At 39.0% G+C, this 18305-nt stretch overlaps 3 protein-coding genes across 6 annotated transcripts in view; 2 read left to right on the forward strand and 1 right to left on the reverse strand.

The window, feature by feature from the left end:
• LOC113031648 (HORMA domain-containing protein 1) overlaps positions 1 to 6850 on the reverse strand; it is a 42045-nt gene extending 35195 nt beyond the window's left edge. For all 4 annotated transcript variants that reach the window (XM_026183924.1, XM_026183925.1, XM_026183927.1 and 1 more), the window contains exons 1-13: positions 6431 to 6850; positions 6294 to 6328; positions 4485 to 4629; positions 4312 to 4375; positions 3577 to 3613; positions 3409 to 3429; positions 3185 to 3211; positions 2804 to 2871; positions 2184 to 2335; positions 1269 to 1426; positions 1053 to 1103; positions 543 to 603; positions 254 to 306 (exon numbers count right to left, since the gene is read on the reverse strand). In XM_026183924.1, the coding sequence (XP_026039709.1) occupies positions 254 to 306; positions 543 to 603; positions 1053 to 1103; positions 1269 to 1426; positions 2184 to 2335; positions 2804 to 2871; positions 3185 to 3211; positions 3409 to 3429; positions 3577 to 3613; positions 4312 to 4375; positions 4485 to 4629; positions 6294 to 6326 (870 nt within the window). In that variant the 5' untranslated portion in view covers positions 6327 to 6328; positions 6431 to 6850. The remainder of the gene's footprint in view (positions 1 to 253; positions 307 to 542; positions 604 to 1052; positions 1104 to 1268; positions 1427 to 2183; positions 2336 to 2803; positions 2872 to 3184; positions 3212 to 3408; positions 3430 to 3576; positions 3614 to 4311; positions 4376 to 4484; positions 4630 to 6293; positions 6329 to 6430) is intronic.
• Positions 6851 to 6982: 132 nt separating this feature from the next.
• Positions 6983 to 14940, forward strand: ensab (endosulfine alpha b). Its single transcript, XM_026183928.1, has 3 exons — positions 6983 to 7274; positions 9870 to 9992; positions 11305 to 14940. Exons 1-3 carry the CDS (start codon positions 7059 to 7061, stop codon positions 11473 to 11475), a joined length of 510 nt encoding a protein of 169 aa, XP_026039713.1. The 5' UTR covers positions 6983 to 7058; the 3' UTR covers positions 11476 to 14940.
• A 955-nt stretch (positions 14941 to 15895) lies between these two features.
• mcl1b (MCL1 apoptosis regulator, BCL2 family member b) lies at positions 15896 to 17881 on the forward strand. Its single transcript, XM_026183974.1, has 3 exons — positions 15896 to 16496; positions 16723 to 16973; positions 17098 to 17881. The coding sequence occupies exons 1-3, from the start codon at positions 16046 to 16048 to the stop codon at positions 17212 to 17214; spliced, it is 819 nt and encodes a 272-aa protein (XP_026039759.1). The 5' UTR covers positions 15896 to 16045; the 3' UTR covers positions 17215 to 17881.
• Positions 17882 to 18305: the final 424 nt, after the last annotated feature.

Consider the following 18305-nt stretch of genomic DNA (forward strand, 5'->3'; position numbering starts at 1 on the left):
TCCCAAAAAACGCTAGAATATCAATATTCAGAATGCTCAGATACAAAATATTATAATTTCTCCTATAACTTCTCAAAAGAAGTTTTTCTTTGGTTTGGCTTTTATATTTTGAGTCGATGCAACAAACAACAACAAAGCTACAAACCACAGGCATATGTAACAGATATAGTGCATTTTAACGGCCAAGTCGTCATATATTTTTAAATGTCACCTGTTCACAATGTGTTGAGCATCATCAGTGAGTCACACATACCTCTGTGACTTCCTCACAAGTATTGATCTCCTCATGACAGCTCACCTGCACCTCTAGAATTCATAAAACACAAATACCTTAAGATTGTTTTAGTTCAGCTTGAGTTATTATTATCATATTTAGTCAAGACTACTAACAGAGTCTAGCAATAATATTTATTCTACATCTTTCAGTTTAAGATTTTTCAGTTTATTAACTGAGACATCCTGAAAATAAGTTTAACAAAATAAGATGGGAGACTTTCAGTTATTGCTTTGTTTTAGACTGTTTTATGTTTACAGATTTTTACCAGTGTTCTCCAGGATTGTGTTCTCCTTTTGAGCCTCCTCCACACATTTAGGGTCTTCACTCTATGGGGTTACAACAGCTTTACTGAATATCATGACTGGAAAATGTCAAAACTTACCACAATGACAAAATGCTGACACTGACTCACCGGTTTTTGCATCATTTAGGTACTTCCCACTTTGTATGTTAGTAGTGAAGCTACTACTTCAGTGCATTGGACAATGATCTCAAGAACATACTTCATTCTAACATAAAATGAATATGTAGAGCACATTTTCGAGGAAAAAAAGCAGGAAAATTTGTAAAATCTGCTATAAAAACGCCAACGAGTTATACACATCATGTTGATTTACCAGGGTTATGTAAATAAAACACATTTAGCAATGCTTTTTTGGCCATTGTAAAGACTATTGTGTCTAAAATGATAATGTGCTATTACGCAGGATAAATAATACTGTAAACAACATAAATCACTTAATGGGCTAAAAAAACCAAGTATTTGTCCACTGACCCGGGTGATGGCATCTTCTTCATCTATCTTCAAGACCCACTTTTCCTCCACCTGAATAATTAAAGAATATGCCTTATTGAGCTCTCAGAAGGGCTAATATGAAAAAGCTGCACATTTAACATAAACCTCATGAAAAAGAAAGACAAAAACCTTTATATGCATTTTAATGTCTTTTATCACTTTCTATCCCTTTATCTTACAGTTCTCTCAATTAACCTGCTCTAGCCTGTGTCTTTCTGTTGCCATGTCAAACTTTAAGGTATGGTAGGGGCTGACCACCTCCCCCATGGTCAGTTTGACAGGTTCCTGTTCAAACTCCATAGTGTCACAGTCAGCCTCCCTAAAGCCGGGTGGTTGGTATGCCTGAGGAGTAACTGGAAAATAAAAAAGCAAACACAGAGTGAAGCAACAGTGAAAGGGAAAATCAGCAGCTTTTTCAAATACGCAGACCAGCCTGTTTTGAACCAATGACCATGCCACATTCAAAGTCAGGGCAGGCAGTTCTTCCAAGTCACATTGTTATTGCCCATATGAGTGTTACAGTCTCTCTGCGAAACAATGAAGTTTCTGGATGGAGCACTCTCCAGCACCCCATCCAGTGACTCCAAGAGGACTGGGTACTCTCAACTGCTGTCTGGCGCATGGGCTGGGTTTCTCACTATGTTATTGTGTGATTAGATACTTGCATTAGCTGAATAGATATATAATGTGTGAGTATGTGTAGAAACTTAGTGGCAGTAAAAAAAACAAAAAAGTTAATGAACTGTTGTTAATATGTTAATATTCACTTGGACACCATTTGAGGAAAATATGCAAATCGTAACAACACACTGAAAAATTTTCTGTTTTTCCTGCGTATGAATCATCTAAACCCAGACCTTCATCTCTTTTTGTCTACTTTTCAAAAAACAGAAAAGCACATCACCATTGTTGAATAACTGCCAAAAAAGATCAAAGCTGGGGCACGTATGAGACATCAAGCAGCACCACCTAAAACACTGGATTTAAGAGTCTTTATTGTGATTGGTATAATGAATTAATAAAAAAATAATAATAAAAATGTTCAAAGCCTTAAAAAAATGTGGGTTCTATATAATTAATGCTAATCATTAATTTTGATGTGAGTGTTACCATCGTCATAGTAAGCCAGCTTCATGTTGAGGTAGACATTTTCTGGCAGAGGGCCCAGGTACTGCATCACAGTGTAGAGCTTCCTCACCAGCAGGATGATGGCTTTCCTGGTGTTTCCACATGACATTGATGAGACTTTGATGTTGTTATTGCTGATCAAGAAAGTCAAGCAAGAAGAAAAATGAGCATAAAAGGGCCCGCTACTTCAGCTGCTCTGCCAGACAATCATTACACTGGCAGGTAAAGGGTATATAGTTTCTTGGGGTGGTCTAACATAAGCCAGTCACTCTGAAGTCACATTTCAAAGATGATGCAGTTGGAGAGATGTTAAGAGCTCCACCCTTTAATTCAGTTGTAGCCCAGTGCTGATACAATGATATAGTAATCATTCTTTCAAGGCTTCGATTTATTGACACAATAACAGACATATCACCTTGGGTTTAAGTTTTACTCATACATAAAACTCTTTAAGCTCCTCACTTCTTTTCTCCAACTTTCAAGCAACTTCTGGCCCGAAGAAAGACAGGCAAATTCAAAGATTGACTAGGTAACAATTAAAACAGAAACTCAAGTTACTTTCTCATACGTGAGTGTAATCTGTAAGCATAAACACACCCCACCTTTCAAAATCCATGTGTGCCCCTGCTGCAGAGTACTGGATCCTAAAGTGGTAAAACTCGGTCACTTTCTGAAAAAGACGACATGCCAGATGTTATAGGTAATCACTATGGAGACAGTAAACGGAAAATGGACCACTTCTTATATATCACTTTTCTACTCTACTCAAAGTGCCTCATTCACCCAATAATACAAGAACTTTTTTCTATAACCAGTTTCTTTCCATCTAACGGTCACACACATTCATACCCCAATGAACACATGGGACAGCAACCTTGGGTTCAGTATCTTGCCCATAGATACTTAGGCATGCAGACTGTAGACTGGAGCAGCCTTCAAATTGTTAAACAGTGAATATTGCAAAAAGATAACCTGATATTTACCTGTGGGTTCTCTGGGTCGGTATAAATCTAAAAAATAAGGCCAAATGGACAAACATCAGTACCGCATAGAATATAAGACTAAATTATCTAAAACATTACAGCTCTTCCGACATTTAGTTGCTCATGTGTTAGATACACTCGCTTTTCCAGGCTGACCCTAACTGGTTTTAATACAAAGAGTCATTATTCAAGAACACACATTCAAGTATTAGCAAAATACTCACAGATATAATGACTGTCCGAAGCTGGTGAGGAAGAAAAAACAACATTTTGACTGCATTAGTTGCTCTGATACAAAAAAAAGTGGAAATTACAATTTATTTTTTTAAATCTCCCCTAACGTATGTGTACATTACAAATCTTCTGACTGATAAAGGTCAAATGTGACTTACGTATTTCTTTTCGATGGCATCAAAACATCCTTGCATCCTGGTGGAAATTAAAAACAATTATGATCCATAGAAAAAATAATAATTAAAATTAAGCACAAAAAATGAAACAAGAACAAGGAGCCACTGAAATTATTTCTTGATGAACAAACTGGCATTAATTTAATTGTAATGTAAATTTAAAAGAAATTAAAAAAAAACTAATTTCTTCAACAACCTGTCCCTTATTTACACTGTTACACACTTGAAACTGTTGCGTGTAACATAACAATATACTTCTCATCTCATTTTCCATGACCCTAAGAGCTAGAACGTTTTATTTATGAAGCATAATTGTCTGTTGCACTAATTAGATTATATTTGTTCACTGCATGTAAATATCTTCTTGATGAAAACAGATCAAGAATATCATTTCAACTTCACCAAGTTCAATCAAGTTCAATTTTTGACCAACCACAAAAGATATGATGGTCTTATTTTTACCTTGTAGGTCTGTTTGTCTACCTATGGTAAAACATAGTTCTGGTGACACCTACTAAAACGAGAACTATCATAAAGTACCTCTGTAGGGGTTTGTCTATGAACAGATTTTGTCAAAGGGATAACACTGGAAGACAAAATCAAAACTGGTACATCACAATGGAGCAGTTGATATGACTCCACAAGATGGTGTCTATTTGGCTTTAGTGACCCTAATAAACAGCTCTTGCTAGCAAATGTCAAGCTGCTGTAATTTACCACTGAAGAATCTGAGTGGCACCAGGACAGCTGTGCTCCTCTCTGAGGATCATCACTTGCTGATCTAAAAAGAAAAAATAGAACGCGTGAATGTTCTATGGAACTTTTTCCAGGTAAGTGAACTTGAAAGCTAATAGGATGTACAGTCAAATTAGGTTCATATGTAATCTAACCTTCCACATATTTTTTCCCATAGGCTTTCCCCGGGAAAATGCCCCTGAGGTATGTGATGCCAGATACTGCAATGGCCAGAAGCTTCTTCATAACAACCAATGACTGCTGCTCCGAGGCAATCTGATTAGGAAACAGCTGAGTGCTCTGTATGAGTGAAACAAATTAATCAGACTCAGCACTGCTTAGTCATGACAGGTAACACAATTATTAGAAATCCTGCCCTCCAACAGCTGCGTTTCAGCTATAGCACCTTATTTAATACATACACAAACAGAATTTTTCTAATCTTTGTGGACCTCAATATTAGTGCCACAATTTGTTTCTGTGTAAGTCTGTTGATATTTGGAAAAAAAAGCACTGATGTTATTTCACCCATGATGCAACTTAAATAATTACTTATGAAACATGCATGACAAACAATACTTTTATCACAAACCAAGTGACTCTACTGTTAGTATATCTCATATCTCAGCATAGTGTGCCGTGTGTTCTTACAATGAAATCTTAGAAAACTGGAAAAGTGATGGACAAAGGTGGCAAGCCTTAAAAACTATCTACAGCAGTTTTATTGGCTTTCAGTATCTGTACCATGTCCTTCATAAGTCTTAAGTCTCATTATAAATAGTCTCACTAGAATAGTGGCTTTTAAGAAGCCATTCTTACGGACTGAAATAGCAAGAAAAGGCTGAGGTATGCCACATTACAAAAGAATTGGACTGAAGATTATTGACAACAGTTCAAATGAAATAATTAATCCAAATATGAAAATGTTGTTGCAAATCAACATTAATATGTACAGAGGTCAGGAGAGAGGTACAGCACTGAGTGTCTACAGCCATCTGTAAAACACAGTGGAGGCTCTGTTATGGATTGGGGTCAGTGATACTGGATAGCTTGTCAAAAGTGTAATTATGAATGCAAAAAAGTAACATTAGATTTGATCCACCATGCAGTAGCAGCTGGAAAGCATCTGATTGACAACAGCTTCATTTTTCTGAGAATCCTCAGAAAAATGGACCTGAAGAAGGAGCTGCTGACCGTCTTCTACCGCTGCTCCATTGAAAGTGTGCTGACATATTGCATCGTTGTATGGTTCTCCAGCTACACCACAGCACACAGACTCAAGGACAGCTTTTACAAGAGGGCAATAGCCCTAATCAATGCAAATAGCTGACCTGATTGGCTACCTCCCTGGACTTTTTTGGGGGGGAGGCAACAATGGTAAAAACAATAACAATAACAATAATAATATTTATATTTATAACAAGTTGCAATAATAACAGTGTGCAGTACACATACACTTCTTCTTCTTCTTCTTTTTTATTACTAAGTTAATATACTGTGTTGTGTTTCTGTTGCGTTGTGATGTGTCATATCGTGTTGTGTTGTGTTATATGTAGTGCCGACGTAGGACAGTTTTCCAATTTCATTGTACTACTGTACTATGTATGACTGTGCAATGACAATAACGAGTTATCTTATCTTATCTTTCAGCATAACAATAATCCCAAACACACTGCTACTGCAGTAAAACCATACATGAATGAATCACTTCTTGAAGGACATTCAAAGCTCTGCTTTGGATGTTGGCTTCCTTTTGTTCCATTCCCACTAAAGGTGATTCCACATTATTTCAATAATGTTGACGCCTTGGCTCTTGCACTAATAGTGATCCATTGTTAATACAAAAACTACTTTTTACAAAACTAAAAACTGCCGTTGGAAAAAAAGGAAACTGCCTGCTAGCTAAGCAACTTAGTGTTTGCAGGATTACATCACAATAAAATCATATGAGTAATGTATTTTACCTGTGATGTTCTCACTTGCTGTGCACACGCCATACCTTTGGTGAAAAATAACAACAAAATTTAAAATAAAATAAAAAGCAAAGCAAAGAGAGAAAATTTGAGGACAGATAGGAGTCTACTCAGAAAACTGTACTTACTGTAAATCGCAACTAGCTAGCTGACCTTCTAGTTTCTAGCTGATGTAGCCCTCTACTTGTCTCTAGCACACTACTTTGACCTACCGTGAAGTTATTCTATAGATTATGCTCTTGTAATTACATGGGAACAATAACCAGAAACACACGGTACAGTCGTTCTGGGGAACTAGGAAATAAAAGCTAACCTTTTGGTGTTAGCTATTATAAAGGTTCCCGCTAAATGTTTAACGGGCAGCAACCTGTAGAAATCAATGGCAGCAACAGGTTCACCACCAGGGAGCCAATCACAGAGTAGGGAGATAAAAACTAAAAACAAAGAGGGCTTCAGAGCCTTTTGTCTACCGCTTTTTGTTTTGTTTTTTTATTGTTATAATTTTGATTTGATATGTCAAACGTTAACTGAAAACTAACGTTTTACCCCAAATGTGTTTTTTGTGGTGATTTGTGTTGATGCAGCGCGGCCCCCGCATCGCCTCCGTCTTCACTTTGTAATTTCATTGGCCAACCGGTTGTCAATCACAGCCGGGACACATTCAACGTAATCTTATTGGCTTCGTGTGGGATATTACTCCACTTCTATTGGTTACTGTATTTGTTAGTTACAAGGGAAACGCCGGCCCTAACGGTGATGTCATATGTCGTTACGCCATTTTTGTTGGAGAGCAGTCGTGTTCAGAAAAGCAGGATTAGATCCAGTACAGGTACACAAAACGGTACCTTGAATAATCATCTCTTTGAGTTGGTCCAGCAACCGACGAGACACCTGCGTGTCCTCCACACTCACAAAATGTCGTCAGAAAACCTGGACTCGGATACTCAGGTGGACTACGAGGACGAAAAACAGGTGGGTTTCTGCCTGCTATCTTGATGTTGTTAGCTAACCTCAGAGCATGCTAACTAAGCAGTGGCTAGCATCAGTTAGCATAAGTGTTTGCAGTAAGCTTAGCGCTGCACCAATGCACCGGGGAAGACCTGGAAGATGCGTACAGCCGATATGAGCTGCTCTGTATAATGGAAGTGGTTTAGTTGTAGCTGCCATAGCATAGAAGCACCTTGCTTGTGTGTCACTTTGTTTTGTCCCTTGCTTGGTGTCATTGGCTGGCGAGTCCACAGCAGCTCAGGCCTCATTGGTCTGTACCCGAGGGGGGGTTTACACACTAAATGTGTGGCCTGCGGTCTCCAGATAAAGGCATGACTGGGTAATTTCACTCAGTGCACACTGAGTAAGTAAAGATAACTGCGCTAAAGTCGAATAGAAAACTGTCTTTCCTGAATGGCTAGCAGTTTCTGGATTCCTGGTGGTCTTGCACTGACTGTGACAACCAGCTGCAGTGCTTCCGCATTTCCATACTATGCCATAAGCACAGCAGCGATGCCATGTAGTCCATTATTAGGATCGAGGGTTTGCCAAACATTCTTATGTCAGTATCTGTTAGATTAGTGTTGACACTCGTTAAGTTTATTTACACTGTACCAACAGTGGGGCAGAAATAACAAGATAAACACCCGTGGTGGATGCTAACATTAATGTCAGTATCTATTATCTTTACAAGAAAGATGTTCAGTCCTAACACTATAAAGCAAAGGTTATAATGTAAAGTCTAGTTTTCTCATTTTAAGTACTTTTAACTTTGTTTTTATTATTCACATATCTAAATTGCGTTACTCAATACGAGAAAACTAATGAAAAGTGGAAACTAAACGTTGCCCAGCCTTTACAAGGTAGGAAGTTAAAAATTCAGACTTTGCTTGGCAAACTTGTTGATTTCTGTTTATAACCGTGCATTACTGTTCATGCCCTACTAATCATAAAGTTGAAGGGAATAGAAATTGTTTGTATTGCAGTGACAGATGTTGCTTTATGACTGTTGATATTGTCATAACTCAATTTGAATCATGAGTTTTTGTTACTGAGATTCTGTGTGAATTAAGCTGATGCCACAAAAGGAAATATTATTTTAATATTTCATCTCTTCGTATGGCGACACAGCCTGTGCATTTAAGCTTTTCCAGTAGTTTAAGCAAACCTTATAAACAGGACTTTTAACCCTGTCTGTTGCTTTAAGTGAACAAAAAAAGACAGTCCTTCCTGAGGGGAATATTTAGTTATACTGTAACTAAATATTCCCCAGTTCCACTGTGTACACAAAGACTGTGTTGGAATCTGCAGTTTCCCTGCATCAAAACCAAATATAGTACCTCATAAATTTCTCTTCATGGACCCAAGTGAATCAGCACACTCTGTGCAACACCTCCTCCACCCCCACCCCCCCAAGGGAATCTGTTCATCGGCTTCTGTGTCCTGGGTCACATTTTATCCCTGCCCCAGCAAGCTTTATAGGCTGAGTGCCCTATCTTGTCTCTATAGTGGAAGTAGGTCTATGCTGTGCAGCTCACTTGAGGTGTGTTTATAAGGAATGTCTAAATGCCCTTTGGAGTTTGTCCATTATAGTCTTGCACTAGCCTGTTTTCTGAAATAGTTTTAACATGGAGTCAAGCGCTTGACTCCTGCTGTGTGCACAGGGTGGTGCCCCAGATTAGTAGCTTCAGTATCTACCTGTCGGGTACTTGAATGGCAATGTCTGACTAGTTTTACTAGTATTCGGCAGAGGCATCAGCACAAGCCCTTCCATTGTTTCAGAATTCCCACTGTAGGCTTCAGCAATCTAAGCCTAGCATTGTTTGGACAGCCCGGTCATGTTGTTATTTCTTGACCCAAATTTTCAGATTTTCTCTAAATGTATGACTACATAACATAGTAGTTACTATTACCAGAAACACAGTTGAGCACAAGATCACAATAGGATTTAGCAATTAATAGCATAGATTTTGTGTCTTGTTTAAAAAATGGAAAGTTGCAGAATTCAGTTACTATAAATAATGGACTCTGTTACAGCGTTTAGTTTTATAGTAATTTTGAGATTTCAGCTTTATACATTCTAGTTTTATTTTTAATATATGCATAAACAATATTTTGGTCACAAGATCTTTAGCAACACAACTTTCCAATAGAGCTTTAGTTGTTTGTTACTATCATAAGCTTCTAAAATCATTCAGCATTCATTCTTAAGGTCCCTGGTCGTACCAAGTTTCCTCTCAGGCATTATGGTGTTATGAGAGACTGTAAGAGGAGGACAGTCATGCTGTGACTCATGCTATCATGGAGTATATGAAGTTTCCGCTAGTCACTGTCATGCTTTTGAATCCCTTTCACAGCATTACTTTTAGGTGTTTTTAATGTACTGGTCCTGTGCTCCACAGTAAACTTGTAGTCTTTGTGGAAAAAGTTGTAGAATTGCAGGGTGGCCAGAAGTGAGTGGCTATCACATGACCAGCTGTTCTAGTTGTGAACTTTTCTGAAGCTGCATCCACCGACATTTTAAAGGATCCCTGTTTTTCTGCAAAACAAGAGGGTTAAACCTTTTTTTTGTCTCTACAGGACTCTCAAGAGAAAAATGCAAACCCAGTTAAAGCAGAAGAGGCGAAGCTGAAGGCCAAATATCCTGGTCTGGGCCAGAGACCCGGTGGGTCAGACTTCCTGATGAAGAGACTACAAAAAGGAGTGAGTTACTATAGTTTGCCTATGATGCGATCAGAGACAGCAGCAGCCGCAACAGCAGTGGAAAAACAGGACTGTGCGTTAATGAGAGCTTCTCAGAAAACAAGTCATTAAACACCTGCACCCCACGTAAAATTGAAAAAGGATAGCTGTTGTTTTGGTATGGTCAAGCTGCTGTTACTATTATTGAACAACGAACAATTTGAATGTAATTGCAGTGAACATATCTTTAATTTTTAATAAAGATATCAGCGATCTAAAAACCTAACTGATAAAGTTTATGCTCACCTTAGAAACCAAAGAATCAAGGCTCTACCTAGAACCACCATTGAGTTGTTGATTCATCAGTGCTACAAGGGTAAATTAATTGAAACGAAGAGAAAAATAATTTCTCCATCCTCAATAGACTGGAATACAAAGCTGCTAGATTGATGGCACGTGCAGTACAGCTTGTGTGACAGAGTAACTTTAATTTGTATTTTGAACTGCAGAACAGAGCACCCAAAGGAAACTTTAACTCCAATCTCACTTTTCCCGGATTTAAAATTGTATGTCTCTCTCCACCTACACATGCTCTATATGCTTCCACCTCTAGAGGTTGTTGAAAGTCATTCTGGGAAACATGGGTAGGAGTAGGAGTAGCCAAGACATTCAGAGGGAAAAGCGTTTTATCATAAGATAATAAACACTATCAGAGACTGAGGAGGTAGGTAATCTCATACTTAAATTTTTTAAATGTTGAAACATAAGCATATGATTTGATTAAAGAGAATAGCATTACCACTGTGGTATCTTCTCTGATGTGTGAGCACTATCAACATATTTGTTATTGTGCTGGTTCTAGTTCTCTTTAGCTGTTAAACTGAACACTGTTAAATTTATAGTAAGGAACAATATTAAAGAAGGAAATGCAAAGCATGCTTTATAATGATTACAGCTTATATGGTGACTGTATCCTCATTTTATAAAAGGCAATTTGGAAGGAGGTAGAAGATGATGCGGCTGGGTCTTAAAGCTACATTCAGTTAGCATTGTTTCAAATTTTATTAGGCACACACAAAACCGGTTTTTAAAGCTGTTCTGGTTTATGGGTATGATTGTGGTGTTCAGCATTAAAAAAATATGGTAGTTAAACTCAGGCTGCTAAAGATGAGTATGAATTTTCCTCCATCTGTTACACAGGAATACATTTGGAAAGTTTTCTATAGCACTAGTGCAATCAGCAATAACCCTTTGTACAAATATGTAAGCACTGTTCTCAGTATTTAGCATGTCGCTAAACTTTGTAGCACCTCTGCTCTCTCTTTTCACGCAGCAAAAGTACTTTGATTCGGGTGACTACAACATGGCCAAGGCCAAGATGAAGAACAAACAGCTTCCTGTGGCAGGGCCTGACAAGAATCTGGTAACTGGTGACCACATTCCCACGCCACAAGATCTACCCCAGAGGAAGTCCTCCTTGGTGACCAGCAAGCTAGCTGGCTAGCCTTTGTCATTCAAGAAGCACCCTCCCCCCCTTCCCCCCCGGGATTCCCAGCAAGCATCCCTCCTCCACTTCACCTGTGTCCCCAATATGTCCATCCACTCCCCTCTCTTCCTTTTACATCCCCATGCACCACTGGCTTTAACATATCGGGCAGAGTTGTATAAGTTAAAACTCCATTTGCATATATGTGGGTGGGGCGGGATGGGAGGGACGGAGGTTTAGGAGGCCCACAAGGTCACAGCCTTCTCTGCCTTCCCACAACGCACAGCTCTGCCCCCTCTGTGCACTCTGCGCTACCGCCTCCCTTATATCTTGGTTTTCAGTGTTCCAAGATGCATTACAGTAGGTGTGTGTGTCATCGGGCAGGGGTAGGATGGGATGAGTTAATGCACTTTGTATTCTGTATAGTATTTTTTTTTTTTTTTTTTCATTTTTGCATCCTGAATGACACCAAAATAATGTGTGTACGGGAGTTAGGAACCATGATCACAATGTGTTCTTTGAGCTTCATCTTCCCTTTCTATGCTGGTAGCTAGCTTCAGCGGGAGGGTTTGGAAGATATATGTGAATAATTGCTTGCTTACCAAATCTGTGAGGGGCAGCTTAAGGGATACTTGGCATTCACTAACACCCTATTGGGAAATGAGTGGAAGTTTCCTTGCATCTCACCCCTTCAGTCACTTCAGTCAAATATAATCTGACGACAACTGCTGCAGCTCATCCAGGCAGGGATTTGAAACACTTTTTTCTCTGTCTGTGTGCTTCTGTTGCTTTTATTTCCTACACCTTTTGCTCCTGTTTCTCTCATTTAAAAAAAAACATGGCTGCATGTTTGTAATATGTAACAAAAAAAAAAAAAAAAAATTAACATGCTTTTGTAACAGGAGTGGAGCAGCTGCTTAGTAAGTGATCAAAACAACCACCTAAAGTCCTGAAATGTCCACAGTCACACTTCTTTACTTGCTTTGCTTTATGCTATTCTGACAATCCATGTACACACGCTCCTGTTTGCTGCCCAGGGTGGGAGCCAGTTGAGTATATCCTGGTATTATTTTTAAAGGCTGGGAACCCTGCCAGCCTATGAGCTCAGCCTTTGTGTGGTTGCTGTTGAGATGCATCAAGATATGTGCTAACTATGAGCCTAAAAGATTTGTTGGGGGGGAAGCACCCTGCATAGTGTATATGCTTCTGTAAATAATACTCAAACAAGCACGTAACTCGTGATAAGCTTAGCGCTTTAAGGACTAAACCGGCTAGCATGCCTGAGAGAAATGGTAGTGCTAAATCAACTCAGTTGGGATTACACCCTAGGATTTCTGGCTTGGATATTCTTTGCTTTAACAACTGAGCCGAATTCCACATTGCAAGCCCAGAGGCTGTGGATACACTTGTCTTTTCAATGTGACTGTTACTATCCAATCATCCTGCTTACATTGCAATGTGATGAGGCAGCTTTGAGCCCACACTGATCTGGCTAGAGATGTAAGGAGTGATGTGGCTTCCACATATCTTTCTGGCTATTTTTGAAGCACTGATGCAAGCACTTCTAAAGGTTTTGTATCCAGCCACAAAAGTCTCATTGAGATGACAAAAAGTACCCAGAGTCGTTGCAGTCATACTTGTGTCTTTCAAGGCCATATGTAAAGTAAATTTTTTTTAGTATTTAAGGGTTGACTATGAAAAAAAACCTAATTCTGACAGTGATTTCTAATTTCATGTAAGAGAATGTTTTAATACTTAAGAATGAACAGTATGTCATAGTGGTTCCCTTAACAGCTGACCTCCTTTCACTGCAGTTCACATAATGAAACACTAACCTTAGTTTAAAAAAAGTTCAACTACTTCACTAAAATCTCAGCTGGAGTATTGCCCTACATTACTACCAGCACGTCGTAGAAGTTTATTCTCTCCAAAACTCACACTACTCATATGGATGTTTGATCTCAGGGGTGTTAGAGGGTAAACGACAGGCAACCTGATAAGTGCAGCTCTATAACGCATCATCACGGGCTTAAAGTGGAACAGGGCATATCTGCAGGAGCGCCAACACTTGCGAAGCAGAGAGAGATTTTATAACACATGGTGAGGGGGTAATCCCACCTGTTATCGTGATTCAGCTTCTGAAACAGGTCAATGGAACGATCGCTAAATCTCTATACTTTGAATGTGCGCCCTTCGCACAGTCAAGAATCTGAACTGGATGCCGGCACTCACTGAGAATCAGTGTAAATTACTGCTTCAGGGAACCTTCACAAACGCACACTCCACCACGTAGGCTAGGTAACAGGGTGCATGCACCATCACGTTCTCGACCTCACTTATTTTTCAATGAGACTTTAAAATGTGTCAAAGTTGCAGTGGGTGAAAGAGGACTGACTTGTGCATATATGCTTGTTGTTGTGGTGGTGTATGAATGCACTGCTTTTCTCTGTTCCAGCTGTTGTAAATAGACTTAAACAGGAAATTATTTTTGTTGTTTCCCACTTGCGTTCCACTCTTTCATAGCCCAAGCTATTTCTGATTCAATGGTTCCTCTCTCCTTTCTGTTTAACACTACTTCTGCTGTATCTTATTGTATCGCAGAGGCTATGTGAATCTGTATCAAATGGAAATATGTGTAAATGCTGCTGATTCAGTCAATGACAAATCTAAGAGAGCATACCCTGTAAAGAACATCTGTCCTCTTGATTCTGCCAGTCTGACTCTTTAAGCATCTCACTTCAAGAGTCATAAAGCTCCTGTGGCAAAAACTGGTTACATGTTAACTATGTTAAACTTCAACTTAAGTGCAGATTCCAAAAAATGTATGTATAAATGCATCGTTGGTTTGGAACAAATGTGTGGTCTAGCCAGATCTTAAAATTCTGAGCTGCTTTGTCACTTTGATAAGAACAGACTATTGTGTTGTGTTTAAAAAGCCTACATTATTTCTGCTTCAAGAAGTAAGCCCAGGTTAAATAAAGAAAAGGTTAATATGCTGTGATGTTATGAAACAACAGTGGAGAGATGTTCTTGAATGCTACTTGATGTTTGGCTTTGCAAGGAGCAGTGCAACAAGAGGAAATAGCTGGGTATGTTTCATACCCAACACACAGGGTGTCTCTTGTTCAGCTATGATAAATATGTGCCAGAATGTATAAAATAATTAACAGGCTGTGTGCTCTGAAGTACTTTTGTGCTGCTTTTACCTTATCTGTTTTCTTGTTTTGCAAGTAATATTTTTTTTTCTTGTGTTCTCTTAATGCATAATTAGTATATTTCATCCTGGCCCAAGACTGCAGGGAAATCAGATGCACCCTTGCTTCCAAGAAAAAAAAGGGTTTACATGATAAACAGGATGACTGGAGAATACAGGAATGATTTTAAGACTTCAGAAGTACAAGGGTACTTGGAATGTTTAAGTTGTGTGGAAGTAGGTGAGAGGATTTTTGTCAGTATTTGAAATAAACTTTTACATTAATAAGGTGCTTTTGTGGGGTTTTGTTTTATGAGTTCAGTTGTTCATCCTTGTTACATGTTAAACAGATGAATTAGCTGCTGATTAAATCCTAAGATTTCTTGCATGGTCAACAGAAGAAATCTTGGGATGAGGCGCAAAACCCGGAATGTTCTGGGTTTAAAAAAAACAGAAGAAGGAAGAAGCATTCTCAGACACACAAACGCATAGGAGGCGCAAGCTTTCATTTAACACTAGGGGGAGGCATAATCATGCAGGTGTGAGAGAGGAGCCAGGATGGAAAATTCTAGGTGTTTCTGTTATACCAGCATATAACATGAAAGGTGATGAAAGCTACTAATTAGGATATATTTTGACATTGGCAAAGCAAAGACAGTTCTTTAACTTAAGGAAATGTGTCAACATTGGCATTCTGTCATAGATCAAATGCACTTCTGCTTATGTGAGGATAGGGTTGTTGTAAATCAATGGCACGTTATGGAGCTCGGAGATTTAAGATGATGGTTTCCTATACTCCTTTATTGGTAGATTAGTGTTGGAGTGATATCAAAGGAGTGTAATGGTGTCACTTCCTACCTAGGTGAATGTCCCTCTACAGTGCAACACATCTGTCAGAAGATAATCCAATACACTATAATTTTAACATTATATTTTAACCATAAAGTCTTAAACTACTTTATTATTATTAGTTAAATTAAATTGTGTTTTGCTTTGAGTTTAAAATATTTTACTTTGCTTTATCATTATTATTATTTTTGTTGTTATGTTGCCAAGCGTAGGAAAATAATTAATAATGAGGACATAACAACAGAGTTTTAATTATAACCTCTGTGCGTGTTTTCAGTTGTATTGTTATTATTAATTTTGGGAGTATTTATGACAATGCCTAACACGGTTTAAACTGGAAATTTTTCCACGCCTACGTCGTGCGTCAGTGAGGACTATAAAAAGGCGGACTCAACCGTTTTCAGTGCGTTACTTCCGCTCGAGAGAAAATGCCAGAGATGAAGCGTTAGGCAAGAAGCTAGCTTTTTGTCAAATATAGCCTAACGCCGATTTTCTTGTCGAAGTATTTTTCGTGTAACAGTTTGGTGTTCGTTTGAAGTTAACAAGATGGCCAACTATATGATGTTGAAAAGGAACCAGTGCACCTTAATGGAATATCTTATTCCTCAAAATGGAGTCTTGGAGGGACCAATGCACTACGGATCGGGAAATTCCTCTCCGCAGAACGCCACAGGCTCCTCTAAAGACTCTAGCAATGGGATTGTGTCCAATGGTACCCCCAAACGGCCGGACAACCTCGAGGTAACCTCAACAAACGGGTATAAAACAAAAGCTATCCGGGACCGGGAGGAAGACGGTTCGTTGCCGAGCACCCCGGAGTTTCATTCGGACAGTGAATCCGACGAGCAGCTGGAGAGAGAAACGAAACTCCTTATTCACAGTTTTTTGGGTGACTTTATTGGACTTTCTCAGCCTCAACGAAAAGAAACCAAAGCACTAAAGACGATGAAAAGAGTTGTTGCGGACGTATTAGAAAAGCACAGATACGCTTACAACGGTAAGTTGAAACCAGTCTGTGCGGATTTTGCACAAAGACCTTTCAGAGCGTTTGTCTGCTTCACTCACAGGCTGCCTTTTAACTGCTTCAAGTCACCACAAGCTTGCAATTTTTAAACCGAGACCAAACTGCTAATATACTAAAATAGAATTTACACATTTCACTAAACTTCGACTTAAAATAAGTGACTTCGATTTTCTGATCTAGTCTAATTTTCTTTTCGCAGGAATGATTAATAAATTGTCATTGGATGAAAGAGACGAGGATATGTCATTTGTCGGTGCTGTAGCGAAGAGCCTCTTTGGAGACCACACGACCAACTGGGGTCGTATTGTCAGCTTTATGGCCTTCGGGGCAGTGGTCTCTCAGCACCTGAAGGAAAAGGGCAGGGACAACTACGTGGCGCTAGTGAGCCAAGAGATTTCTGCATACCTGCTGTCTGAACAGCGAGACTGGATTGTAAAAAACAATGCATGGGTGAGTAGTGACATGATTGGGGGAAAATAACTGCATAACTTCCTTTTATTGTCCCAGAAAGTATTTTGTGCCCAGTGAACATAATCTGCCTCTTTCTTACCCCATCTTTCTTTTTCCTTTCCAGGATGGCTTTGTGGAGTTCTTTCGAGTAGCAGACCCTGAGTCGATAGTCAGGCACACACTCATGGCCTTTGCTGGATTTGCTGGTATTGGGGCAACACTGGCCCTGTTGATCAGGTGAATTTGGTGGACACTGAGCAGCAACCTTTTTTTTTTTTTTTTTTTTTTTTCTCCTTTTCTTTTTTTTTTTTCCTTCCCCATTGGACACCTTTTCAAACCGCTTTCGGGAGGTGGAATGGACAAAAGGAAAAAATGTTTCAGAAATACATTATTTAATTCAGAAGTCTATTTTTGCTAAAAGATGTCATAATAAAAAGGAAAAAGACATTTTTTTTCCTTTTTTGCTAGTCTTTTTTAAATGATTGTTTACTCACTATATTTTGTTGTATAATGCTTTGGTGGCAGTGGTTTGTAAGAATGACCCAGATCAAAACTAGGAAGCGAAACCTGCATGATTCCAGTTTCCAAAATCCATTCAGATCTTCTACAATCTTTTGAGGATATCTGAAGTCAAGAGAGTGCTGGAGGAGGTGGATTTGCATGAGTGTGGCAGTACTTCCTGATTATGAAAATGCTGGAACTGCACTAGGAGACAAGACCAACAACATGGACTTTTGACTGTAAAAGGATTCTGGAAATTTTGAATCTGTTGAAAAGCTGAACAAGGACTAAGAACAGTTGGGGGGGGGGGGGGGGAGGCTGAGGCTATGTGCTTGAACAGAAAGCAGTCTATGATCCAGCTGTAAGCTACAACCCTGTACAGATCAATTAAAGATATTTAATTTACATAGTTTGGCCTTTTCACACTCTTTGCTTAAAAAGGAAATTCGCAAAAGCAGGAAGTTGGTTAAATCTATGCTCGTTAGTTCTAATGCTGCTTATTTAGGCCTGTGCAGTAAAGTTGACACCTACACATTTGTTAGCCTTTATACAGTCACACCACAACCCAAATGCAGCACAATGGCTGCCATTTCCTAGAAATTTTAGGCTGCAGCAGCACCTTCCTCACACTAAGTGCTCAGCTGCATCCACACTTCTAGGTGCATCTGTAGCAAATTATCTGCAAAGAGCTGGTGCACAATAACTGAATTCAACAAGCAGATTGTGAAACTAGGCTAAAGGAGTTCATAACATCCTGAAATTACATAACATTGTCTACTTCCTGTGTTTTTAGCTACCTAGAGACTAGTGACTTATCACATATGGCACATT

This window comes from Astatotilapia calliptera, chromosome 11, assembly GCF_900246225.1.
Source record: "Astatotilapia calliptera chromosome 11, fAstCal1.2, whole genome shotgun sequence".
In the NCBI taxonomy this organism is placed as follows: Eukaryota; Metazoa; Chordata; class Actinopteri; order Cichliformes; family Cichlidae; genus Astatotilapia; species Astatotilapia calliptera.

Bases quoted from the DNA above. Each gene is read 5' to 3' on its own strand.
- ensab (XM_026183928.1), top strand. From the start codon at position 7,059: ATGTCATATGTCGTTACGCCATTTTTGTTGGAGAGCAGTCGTGTTCAG. The intron at 7,275-9,869 runs GTGGGTTTCTGC...TTGTCTCTACAG, and splicing joins ACTACGAGGACGAAAAACAG to GACTCTCAAGAGAAAAATGC. The intron at 9,993-11,304 runs GTGAGTTACTAT...CTTTTCACGCAG, and splicing joins TGAAGAGACTACAAAAAGGA to CAAAAGTACTTTGATTCGGG.
- mcl1b (XM_026183974.1), top strand. From the start codon at position 16,046: ATGGCCAACTATATGATGTTGAAAAGGAACCAGTGCACCTTAATGGAA. The intron at 16,497-16,722 runs GTAAGTTGAAAC...TTCTTTTCGCAG, and splicing joins GCACAGATACGCTTACAACG to GAATGATTAATAAATTGTCA. The intron at 16,974-17,097 runs GTGAGTAGTGAC...TTTCCTTTCCAG, and splicing joins TTGTAAAAAACAATGCATGG to GATGGCTTTGTGGAGTTCTT.